At 36.8% G+C, this 12,392-nt stretch overlaps 1 protein-coding gene across 4 annotated transcripts in view; it reads left to right on the top strand.

Annotated features, from left to right (window-relative positions):
* EML4 (EMAP like 4) overlaps positions 1-12,392 on the top strand; it is a 150,186-nt gene that overhangs the window by 79,757 nt on the left and 58,037 nt on the right. For all 4 annotated transcript variants that reach the window (XM_032682657.1, XM_032682655.1, XM_032682656.1 and 1 more), the window contains exon 3: positions 10,451-10,580. In XM_032682657.1, coding sequence (XP_032538548.1) covers positions 10,451-10,580 — 130 coding nt within the window. The remainder of the gene's footprint in view (positions 1-10,450; positions 10,581-12,392) is intronic.

The raw sequence follows: 12,392 nt of genomic DNA on the forward strand, positions 1-12,392 counted from the left end.
ATTTCCCCCTGCCCCTAAATTAAAAAGAAAACAAAAATCAAAACACATTGCCACCAAATAAGAAGGCTTTCTGAATATAGCTATTTAGCCACCAGTAGGTCTCGTGTAAGAAATGGCCACGTAGCCACTCAGCAATCTCTCTTTTGGTTAGTCACTAGTAACTTTTACGTTGCAACTTTGAAATATGTAGGATTGTTAAAGAGTAGAGAAACTGGGTGCCATTTGCACTAATTGTTACTTTTTTTTTTCTTCCTTTGGACATTTAATTTTCTTTTCTGAGAACTATTTATTTGAATCAAGTTTTGGACTCAGTCTAACTTAAAGTTGTGTATTCAAAGAAAATTACAGCTATGTATATTTGTGATATATATCAGGTCTCTAATTAAAGAAAAGGTTAGGTCATATTTCAAATAATTCACACCTAGAAGTGGTTTCTTCTGTGGTGTCTTTATCCCATCTATATAGAGCTGATTTCATGATTAACAGTGAAGTTAATGTGTTTTCTGGTGATACTAGGTAACTGAACACGATGGGGACACATCCACCACAAATTAAATATGTAATTTCATGTAGTGCCATCAAACCATGCAGCACAGACATCTCTGGGATCCATCCATGTGTTTCAGCCTTGAAATACACCTTTTACACCAGTGCCAGTATAATAACACTGAACTGATACAACATAACCTGTGTTTGGGCGACTGCATTATACAGACTGAAAATGCAAAAGCTGAAAATGCTGAAAGTTTGAATTTTTTAGATGTGGCAGAGATATCAAATTCCTTAATTAAGTGTTTTACAGTCTCTCTGCAGATGGAAGGAAGTTCATGAGGCTTAATTGACTTGAGCTCTGAATTCTGCCATTCTCTCTTGCTTGCTAAATGGTAGATTGTTGTCATCCCCTGCTTATAAATGCAGCTTTTATCTATCTGATTTACATATCTGGTCCATCAGATTGAGGCTTCCTTTTTTAATTCTTTGTAAATAGAGCTCTGGCAAGTATTGTGACCTAAATCACTCTGCTGTCCACTGTCCATTATGACGAAAAGAAAATATTCAAGTGAAAAACTGTGGTCAAAATGCACCATTGTACCTTATTCTTCCTGTTTAAATGCAGAGGATCTGGGATGTGCACAAACATGCTAAAAACCTTTGACCTTGGAGCTGTCTAATACCCAGCAAACTTTGTGTACAGGCAGGACCAACATGCTGTGTTCTGCAAAATGCCTTGGGACCATCTCCTTTCGGGGGATCTTGGGACCATACCAAGTTGTCTAGGTCAATTTGTGCAGTGAAAAATAAACTAATTATTTGAAAAGAAGCAGTGCAGACAGAGGGTGGAATATCTAAATGTCTTCACGTGGGTCGTATAAATCTCTACAAATGAGCAACAACAGCTTGTAACTGTGAAGAAAGAGATGGGGACCAGGACAGATATGTACATGTATGATTAATACATTGAACTTATGAGTTATGACTAATTGGCACTGTATTTAATTTGTGGTGGATGTGTCCCCATTGTGTTCAGTTACCTAATACCACCAGAAAACACATTAACTTCACTGTTAATCATGAAATCAGCTGTATATAGATGTTATAAAGACACCACAAAAAAATGCTCACATACAGTCACTGGAATTTTTTAAGAGTCTAAAATTAGTCTTGAAGAATAAGCTTGAGATTAAAACAAGTTCATACATAGCTTTTTGCAATACCTTAGGTTCTACATTTGATTTTTGTATTTTAAGTTCGTTCGATAGCTAAAAAAACTCTGAAGTGTTTTAACATGGATCACTGTATTATTTTCTTGAATGAGTAGGATTAGTAGAAGATCTGAATTGGCCATACAAAAATAATACTCAAGGAAGTAATTGTTAAGCTTCCTTTGAAGTATTATACACGTATATAACAGGCTCTACTAGTCAAGTCATGATTGCTGCAAAGGCAACTGTATTCCTCCAAAATTCGTTTTGGTGTTCGTGATCCTATCAAGAGTCTGGATTTCTGCAATACAGTAACTGCGGTTTTGTGTTAAATATTATAGGTAGGTTTTCTTGGTTTTCTTTAAAAAAAATACTGAGGCTTTCAGTCACAGAAGTGTTTTTCTCTACAACAGCTCTTAAATACATACGGACATAAATAGTTACTAAAGAGCATAGATATGTATATAGATTTATGATTTCATTGAGAGAGATGTGTTTAATTTCAAGTATGGCAACACAGTGAGATAAATACTTTCAAAACAAACTGAACTTATCATAGTACCGTAAAAAGCCATCTTGAATCTTTCCATCAAACAAAGGAGTTTTAGTCTGAGTGTCAGGCAATAACTAACCCAGTTTGAGGGAGTCTTTCCTACTTTTTGCTGAAATGAGTTTTCTAAAACCTTTCAGGTTTTTTTTGTTGCCACCTCACCAGTGTCTTTGAAGAGAGATTTTTCATAGGCTAAAAATAGGGTGTTGTGAACAGTCTGTGAATCAGGCTAAAAGGGACAAATCCTTGTAACTTTTCTCTGTTTTTCTTATTCTGAAGTTGATGGCTCAACTTAGTACAAAAAGCGATCTCGTCATGCTTTGTCTAGTTAGTCTGCATTGCACATCTGGTGATCTAATTCTGTTCTTAATTTTCTTGCTTCTTTATTTTAGTTTGATAGATTGAAACAGTAGCTGAAGATAAAGTTTTGGATTATCCTTTAAATCTTAGTTTTTCTTTTTTTTCCTACATTTGTGCCTCGAGCTTATTTTGAACTTAGTCCAGTCTTCAGTGAAAAATTCATCTGGGCACGGGTAGATTTTTATTTCTAACTCATGGGCTGTCAGTCAGGAGGTTGCTACCTATGATTTTATGTGTCTAACCCTCTCTCAGAAGCAAGCTACTCTTCATACAGGGATTTGTGAACTGTAGAAAATAAGATAAAGGGTAAGATTTTTTAACCACTGCAGTGCCTCCTAGTAAAGCACGAAGTGGAGATACTGAATAAGGAAAATACTTCTAGTAGGAATTGCCACAGGATTAGCACTTGTCTGTATTTCATAGAGAAAAGCAGACTGGGAGTGGTCGTGTGTGACTTCTCAATGCAAGTTATTCTAAATAGAGAGAGTCTCTTAAAAAAAAAAAAAAGGCTATGATAGTACTTCTCCAGCTCTGCACACAGCTAAGAATAACTACACAAAGGAGAAATTACCCAGGTCTGAAGGCAAGTGTTGAGGATTAGAAATGTGTAATGGCTTGGTTAGAGATCAGATCCCCAGCAGCTATGGGGTTTGTGGGGATCAGAGTGTGGGAGTGTGTTTGTGGGATTTTTTTTCCTCTCTCTCTTTCTTTTCTTTTTTAATAGATGGCTTTGTAAGAAGAATTTCTTTGGTGGGAATTCTTTGCTTTTGGCAAGCTCTGTGCTCTTGTTGCCACATGCCTCTGCTGTTGATGCATGATTGATGCTGTTAACATTCACAAAAAGTTCCCAAACCAAGATTACCTGGACAGTGAAGAAAAGGAAAGCATAAAGCAGTCTGATACTCATGGCTGCCAGCAGGATAGATTGGCTCACAGCTGGTGCCTGTAAACCTATAAAATCTTCCAGGGTATCAAAATGTGTGTAACGGGAGAATCATCCCTCAGGCTCTGGGTGTGGTGGACAAGTTGTGCCACACAATAGCACCAGTAAAATATCTCAGGCTAATCATTTCACTGAAGTATGAGCTTGTGCCTGAAAAAAGTGGCCGTCTACCAGAAAGTACATCTGATGTCTGTCTGTAGAGAGACAGAGTTCATGTCCTTTTTCTAGACTCAGAAATAATGAGGAGGCTTGTCAAAGGTTAAACCTTTAGAGGAACATTCCTATTGCTTGGACAGGAATTGATAGCAATAACTCATATGCAAATTGAACTCATAAAGTGAAATTGCAATAGTGGATGGCAATATGCAGAAAGGGTTTCTCATGACAATGCGGGCTGGCAGATTGGAGAGACATTTCAGTTTGCTTTAAAGCAATGTTTTTGGGGACCTGCAAAAGCAGCTATGTACTGGAAATACGGTTGGTGGGGTATTTTTATTTTTATTTTTCATTTTTCCTTTGTGCAGTGGGCTTTTAAAATAGAAAGCCATTAAGTTTTCCTTCTTTTCCTGATTCCTTCTCTTATATGAAATAGTATATCTCATCAAATTCTGTGTCATTGCACTAATGTAGCAAAGCGCTTCAGATGTAATTTTTTCCTTATCTCAAAAATGGTTTCCTTTCAATAACATTGTCATTTTGTTTTATGTTAACAAAAATTGACTTCAGGTGTTCAGCAAACTTCATTAATGAAAGCATGAGATAGACTTGCATTTTTTAGTTTTTAGTCCTAAAATGAGCAGAGTTGTTCTATAACTGAGTACGTTTATCTTGTCTAATCAGTAAATGTTAATGGAAGAGAAGATAGGAACATAATAGGAAAATGTTTATGGTAGTGGTCAGACCTAAGTTCTTATCTACAATATTAAACTAACCTGGCAAGCTTGTACATGTGTCATTTACTCATGGGAAAAGTCCAGTTGAAGTCTGCAGACTGTATGCTCACATAACAAATAATGATACTCTTGAGGTCTTAATGCATTTTCCAGGTATTGGTTTAGTGCCGTCTGTTCTTTCTGCATTAAAATGATATTTTCTGCATTTCTTCTTGCATTTTTCCTATCTTCTGTTCTGACTTATTGAGTATTTTCTTTTTCTCTTCTTTTATACTTACTAATTTTTATGTTCTTCGTATATTTGCTTTATTCAAAGAATTTGGACTAGAGGACATTAATGAACTAAAGGTCAGTAACCACCTAAACCAAGTTTAGGAAGAGAAGTAAAGAAAAAAGTTCAGGAGTTTTTGTTGTTGTTGTTGTTGTTGTTTGGTGGTTTTTTTTTTTTAAATTTCTTAAATTTTCTTAATCTTGTTCATTGGAGAAGATATTCAAAGCATTGTAGAGCATTTTTCAGTTGTAGGGATGAGTATCCTTATTCTTTTGCCATATGTTTCTTACAGTTTTGGGTATGTTTTTTGCATCTGTGTGCTTTTATTAGAACAGTAGGCAAATTTTCCTGAGTGGTATTCTGCTGTTCTCCGTGAAGCTTCTCAAACTAAGAATTGCAGTGTTGGAAGAGTTCAGTGTTGCCATTAACTTTTTCAAAGAAGAACTGCTTATTGTTTATAACACTACAATAGCTTTTTCATCACTGTTTGCCAGACTATATCAAATTGTTTCAAATTATCATAGTTAAAATTTTATTTCCTCTTCTTGGATTTAGCGCGTTTGACAAATTGGTTGAGCAAGTAGATGGTGCCTCTAGGAAAGTACAGCAAAATAATAAGATAGGAGTGAGAAGGAAAAAGGGTGTGTGGTTTTAACATGCAATTGGACAAAGAAGTCTGCAGTTTCCATGTTTTAAATGCATGCCCGAAGAGCAGAGCCATGGCTCCCCAAACACCTGAAAAACTAGTTTTATATCTATAGGAGGACCGTTTAAGTTAGAAATATATGGGTTAAGTCCCTAGCTATAAGAGTTTTGTAGGAAATCTCAAAATATGTATTTAATTAATCTTAACATTTTAGTTAGTTTATCTACCTGTTAGGAGAGATTCACTTGCATCTCAAGATTTGTGCATTAGCTATACATTCTCAAACTGTTGCATATAAACATACCTCTATTCAGATAGTTCTTTTCTTTTTAATAGGAAATGACAAATAATGTATGTTTAATTGCTAACTTGTCAGTTAAAATTTTGTGAAATTTGGCCTCAATTTTAAAAAAAATATAAGAAGCATGCATCTTTTCAGCTGGATATAATTATTGTAAGAATAATGAAGTTTGTCAGAACTTAGTTCTGTCTTAAATTTGATTATTAAACAAAAGCAGCATAAGCCATAGGTAGCTGACTGAATTATTTTTCTTTATGTGTTTCGTCATTATTTGAGACCTGGTGTCTTACCCTGACCTGTATGTTTGTTCATGTGATAGAAGAGAACATTTTTTTCTAACTAAGAAGTCTTAATCAAAATTTGACTCTCACTATGTAAGTGAAATAGTTGAATAAAACAAAATGCTGAAGAAAATATTTCTCTACCCTTCAGAATACGGTACTCTCTTTGAAAGATTTTCAGTGCTTCTGATCTGTTTCTTTGCCAGCATCTTCTGTGAACTGAAGGACTTGAGGTCCTTCGAAAGTTTGGAAACAGAGCAGTGGCTACAATTAGCTGCTTTCATACAATTCTTTATAAAATCTTGAAATAAGTTTAGGATTTGTCATAATTTCTAGTTTGTTTTTGATGTTGTTATATTAGGAAGGAAGTGCAGATAAAATCTTATGTTCTGTTACACTTAGAGCTGTTTCTGTCTGTTTTTCTGCAGCTCACCTCTGTGGGCTCTCTGGTGAGTTAACGTTGTAGGCTTCTTTAGTAAGAGCACTAAATTGGTTTCCTGCCTTCCAGGCATCATTTTTATTTGCACGAAACCTCATAACATGTAATATATTTGAAATATAGAAATCTTTGTAAAGTTTTGCTGAAAGTGAAGTATTTTAAGGTTTTTGAAGGACTTGGGTATTGTATGCCTTAATGAAGAGGGAAAAAAAATAAATAAACTATAGAGCCCCACTTTTTAATTTTTGTAACATGTAATTTGTTGAGCTTTTTCTTTTAAATCCACTTGAATTAAGTGTCCAGAGGAGTTATAATATAGCTGCAGCTACTTATTTTAAATTGGAACTACCTGAGAAGAGAAAGAAGGGTTTGGTTTTACTTGGTAAGGCAGTTTATTCTGTCTGGATATTGGAAAATATGAAGATATTAAGCAAATTGATGTTTCAGTAAACATGATTAATAACACAATAAACTACATTTTAACCTAAAATACTGTAACTTTTCAGTTTTGGGAAAAAAAAAATGAATTACTAACCGATCCTCAACTCTAGCACTGTTTAAGTATGTTTGGAGAGAAAAATGTTGCATTATCACAGGACACACACATTTTCAAAACTTAACACTACCTCTTACAGCTTGACTTCATATTTTTCCCCCGTTAGCTAATCAAGGCTGATAAAGAGTTGGAAAAAGATTTTTGGTTTATTGTGGTCCTGTTTTTTTCTATCCTACTTATCTTAATTCACACATTTGTATACTTGACAGATGTTAATGAAATGCTTCTTTGAACTCACAGATACTATTCTATGAAAATTATCAGAACAGAGATGAATCCATTATCCATAAAAGACATTTTTTACCACTTTGATCTCTGACAATTTGGCTTTAATCTTGGTCACCATACACTGGCTTTCATTTTAATGTTCAGTTTTATGTCTGGCTTTGTTCCAAGCTAGCAGATAATGCTGAGTGCTGTCAGCCTGAAAAATTTCAGACTTTTATGCCTAGCAGGTGACGTATGACATGGTATTGGCAGAGATGTGCAGCCAGAGTGCTGGGAGAACTCACTGTTATAGTGTATTGATCTGGAATTTGTGTTCTCCTGTCCTGCCTCATTATTTCCCAGGTGTCTGAAGCAAAGTCACTTGACTGCTATGGCTATGAAGTTCTGTCTCTGCAATGAAGAAGGTTATAGTGGTGTTAATTTTTGACATCTTTTGACTGTAGAGATGACCTGGTTAGAGTCACGAAGAGAACTGAGATTTATGACCCAGCTGGGAAGATCCCTGTTGTGTGTCTCTGTCTCTATGGGCAGCCAGGCCTTACTGCTTCGCTACCTGGGATGTGCACAGGGCTTAAACTTGCACTTCCTTCTCGTGGATTAAAATATAAATGCTTTTCTTTACATATAATTGCAGATGATAAATTGAATTTTTTCCCTGTTAAAAGTAGGTATTCTAAAAGTCACTTTTGAATATCTAGTTAAAATGCATATATAGAATTTGGAAGGAGTCTTCTTTCTGAGGGGTATTGGGTCTGGGGTTCGGGGGTTTTTATGTGTTGGGGTTTTTTTCATTGCTTTTCTTGCGTTTTACTTTTTATTGCATATCAAGTGTGGCACATTACTGTAACTGATCAAGATTTTTTTCTGGAGTGTAAGAAAGGCATTTTGACACTTTAAAACAAAATGGTCACTGCAGTTTTTTATCCGGGCTATGTTTCATTGTTAGTCATTTTGCAAAATTTGTTTTTACTTTGATTCAAAATCTTAATCTCAAACGTTATTTTGCATGCCACTTGCTGACATTAGGAAGCACTTTGCAGATCTATTATCAATATCCACTTTACTGAAAAACAAATAATCCCAAAACTGCTGTTTGGTTCCCTTTTTTTAATTATTATTGTATTCATCCCTGCATGGAGTAGTGCACATTTCTGTAATGAGTACATGACACTACACTGATACAGAGTTTTACACTGACGTAGATTTTTATTTCTAATCAGTTTTGTGGCTAGACATAAACAGGAACTAACACTTTCCATACCTAGTAGCGGTAATTATTCTAGGTGTCATCAGTAAACAAAATGGCTATGTGCTCCTTGCTTGATAAAGCTGGCATTGTGTTCTCCATCTTATTAAGCTCCCGTGCCTTGTCTGTAGCACTGTTGTTCTTTACACTTTCCACTGAATGCTTTCCCCGCTGTACTGGCAATTACCACTGTTATGTCTCCTGATTCACGTTTCTGGAAAGCCATGCTAGTGCTGGTTGGAGAGGCATTAATCTATTACAATGAGCAGACAGAGATGTTAAGGTCATATGCAGTTCAAGAGTGAATCATAGGCCTCGATATTGTGCATCTCCACAAAGAAGATGATTTACTTTGTCACTGAAAATAAAAGAAGCTAATTTATAGGCTTCTAATAGTAAAAGTGCTTTTTAAACTCATGCACTTTTGGTTTTACATCTCTTGAGCTTTAGAGGTTTTGTACACTATACTAACTTCTAAAATAAATCTGTGTTCCAAATGTTTATGGTCCAAATAAACAGTCTCTAAAGAGTACCGGTTGGAAGGAATCACACAGCGAATTGATTTATGCAGAATTTAGGAAGAAAATATAATCTTTGAAGTGTTTCTGATTTTAAGTGTACTTTTACTTTCTTCAGATTTCCTTTTTTTCTCATTTCTGCCTGGGATATTCTGCATGCTCCTTTTTACTTTCCTGATCTGAATTTCAGGTGTAATCATATGATGCATGGTGCATTTTGAAGAAGTATATGGTTAGTGCAAGTCAGCCCATTTCTACCTTCATACAAATAGTTCTGAAATCTAATATTCTGTTGATGAGTACCTCTCATATATAAAGTGCATGTTTAAAATAAGAATTAATTTGCCTCTCAACCTGCCTGATAGAGCTGTGATGTGACAAATGGACCAAATGCTGGTATTGTTCAAATAAGGCATCTGCATCAGTTTGTCCTCTGTGCACAGAGTTGTCGATTCTCCTGAGTTGCTTTTTTACTCCTCACTTTTATCTTCAATGTGTGACCTTATCTATCTCACACTATTCCAAGCGTGCCATGAACACAGACCTGTTTTTTTTCTGTTCATTGTGTCCTTTGTGCTTATTGCTGAAGTCAGAGTGACTGGTTATCACGACCCCATGAGATGCAGTAATAACTTGCTGTTTGTGAAATGGGGATGTGACACAGAGATGGCCTCAAAAGTGACCACTGATTTTTGGATGTTTAGTGTGAGATTAGTCCAGGGATCTTTTTACTGGGCATGTAGTGCTTCAGAGAGGAAAAGTGCAAGTTTAGTGCTTAGGAGGAGGACCTTGGAAATAAGACAGGCACACAAAAAGAGAGAGACACACAGTTAGTGGGAAAGGATGAAACATCAGGTTCGATTAAAATGCCTTGTATTTCACTGGCATTCTGTGGCAGAGGCAGGTCTGGAAGCTAATTGCCAGGCTAGTGTTCAGCTCTGAAAATAGAAGAGCCTTTGCTCTCCCTTGTCTTCCTTGCAATCCCCTCCCACATTCACTGCATAGTTTTAAACTTCTGCAATGAGTGAAGTGGGCATCTGACAGACAACAGCCTTCTTCACATATACACTCTTGATTCATCCCTGGAGAGAGTCTGTAACGTTCACTGGATGTGGCAGATGTTCTACAGAGTGAGCAATATCAGAAACTTAATAGCTATACCACAGTGCATATACCAAAAGGTATTTTAAGGTGCAAAGGGCAGCTGAAAAGAAACTGAAAATCTTGATTATCCCCCCCCCACCCCCAATCCTTAGAATCCCAACCCTTAAATAACTTAGTAATTATTTCATGGCAGCATGGCAGTAGAGAAGCAGACCCCTGTCAGGTGTCTTCTGGGTCCAGCTGCCTAGATAAAAGTTTTCATGAGTGTATGTCACTGGATGGTTGTCCCAAATGCTCAGGCTGCTGCTGTGTGACACCAAGTCCACAAATGAGAGTTTTTTGGTTTTTTTTCAGATGGACTTTTGGATACAGATCTAAACTCTTGCGTTTTTCAATATTACTTTTTTCTAGGTCAGCCAAGCCTGCGAGAAGCTATCTCGATGTCATGTATAACTAATGGAAGTACAGGAAGCAGGAAAACAGGCCACAGTTCATCTGTTTCTGTTGCCAAAAAAGAAACTCTTTCATCTGCTGCAAAAAGGTACGAAATTCTTATTAAAATTGAAGTGTTTATATATTAAAAAACCCCAAAAGCAAACAGAAGAAGAGTTGGATTTTTGTCTCTGCACAACACTCAGCAGAGCTGCCTGAGGTCTAGTAAGGCACAAATGAATTTTGGAGACGTACCATGTTGTTGGGCTGCTCTCTCATAAATGGAGAGTATTTCTATACCATATAGTGTCCAAAATGAATTCTCACTAAGGAAATACACAAATGTACAAATGGGAATTTTTTTCCTCCTGGTATTTATAGGTTGGGTTTTTTTCCTTCCCAAGGAAATTAAAGGACAAAACTGACCTCATTGTCTGGAGTGTGGAAATAACATTGCTTGAGTAATTTGTAAGTTAAATGAGCCAAGAACCAAACAATAGTAGTTTTCCTCCATATAATACTTTCAGCTTCATATGGTAAACAAAGTGTTTGCTTAACTGTGTTTTTCTGTGGATCTGTTAGACAGTGATTGCATGCCTTCTTGAACAGTAGGTTTTGTACCTATTTGTTGTGAAGAACAGGCTGCCAGATATAGCCACGGGGCAGAGAATACTCTGATGTGTAACTGTGGTAAGTTACGTGAACAAATTCTTGGCCTCTGTAGAGTACTCTGGTAACTGCAGGGGCTGGTTTATCTTCTAGTGTGGATGTAAATACTGTGCTGTACAACAAGACAAAGAAATACTTCAGGGGATAAAAATGCTGCATGCAAATATAAACTGTATGAGAACAAACCTGAAAAAGCTTTAGTGCCCTTTGGAACTTGCAAAGCACGGGTAATGCCCCACTCTTTGTTCTTCTCCATTGTTTAGCACTGCATATCTTTCTTTTTATTGTATTCTTATGTTTACTTTTCAACAGTAAATCAGACAGTGATCAGTGTATGTGTCTATCTGCTAATGTGACAGGCACAGGGACAAAAGACATTCCTGCAGGAAGGTATTTCTTAGTTAGCACTTTTCCATTAATCTTACCCCTGTGGCTCTTGGCACTTTGATGAGAGCCAGTCCGGTTCACGTGGTGTTCAGCTTGCATTTGTGCTGAATCATCTTCTTGATTCATTGGCTGCTCAACACTTGACTACATAAGAAGAGCAGAGTGGAGTGGCCGGCATCCCTTTCATCTGAGTTAAGGTCTTTAAAAGGAGACCTGGATAGGCCAAAAGAGGAAAACTGTAGTATGCAGAGGGCAGCTCTCCCTGGGCCCCCGAATAAGTGTCCAGGGGAGCCCACTGCTTCCAGAGCAGCTGAAGAGATGTGACTCCTTTCCTCAAGACATGTTTTAGAAAGGCCTAGGAAGGCTCTTTAGTTGTCTTTCCAGCAGTTCCTTTCACTCTCATGTCTTTATTACTTAAATTTGTTTGGTACTTGGAAGAAACCCTTTTGTAAAATTACCAACTCAAGAAGGGTAAAAGGAAATGTAAGTGAATGTTAATAGTAGTCCCATCTCCTTACAAAGTTAGGATAACTGTGTTTATTTCTAACACTTACTGTGGTGAAAAGGAGGGAGACCAGAGGAGACTATCAGCTGGTCGTGGGATGCTTCACCCCAACTTGTCCAGGTCTTTCTTCAGGCTGAAGCTTAGAGTGGTGTGGCAAGTGGACATGGTCATCTGTGGGTATAGAATTAACTTTAGATTCTAAACAGACCCCACAGCCTGCCTAGGGCTTTTCATGTTCTAACTATACATAGCCATACATCTTCTCAAAATAACAGAAGGCCTACTTGTGTCCAAATTGTTACTGTTGCTGAAGTTCAGAGTCTGTGTTTGGTGCACTCCTAATATCGTCCGTTTCTGGAT

Source organism: Chiroxiphia lanceolata, chromosome 3 (assembly GCF_009829145.1).
Source record: "Chiroxiphia lanceolata isolate bChiLan1 chromosome 3, bChiLan1.pri, whole genome shotgun sequence".
NCBI classification, from domain to species: Eukaryota; Metazoa; Chordata; class Aves; order Passeriformes; family Pipridae; genus Chiroxiphia; species Chiroxiphia lanceolata.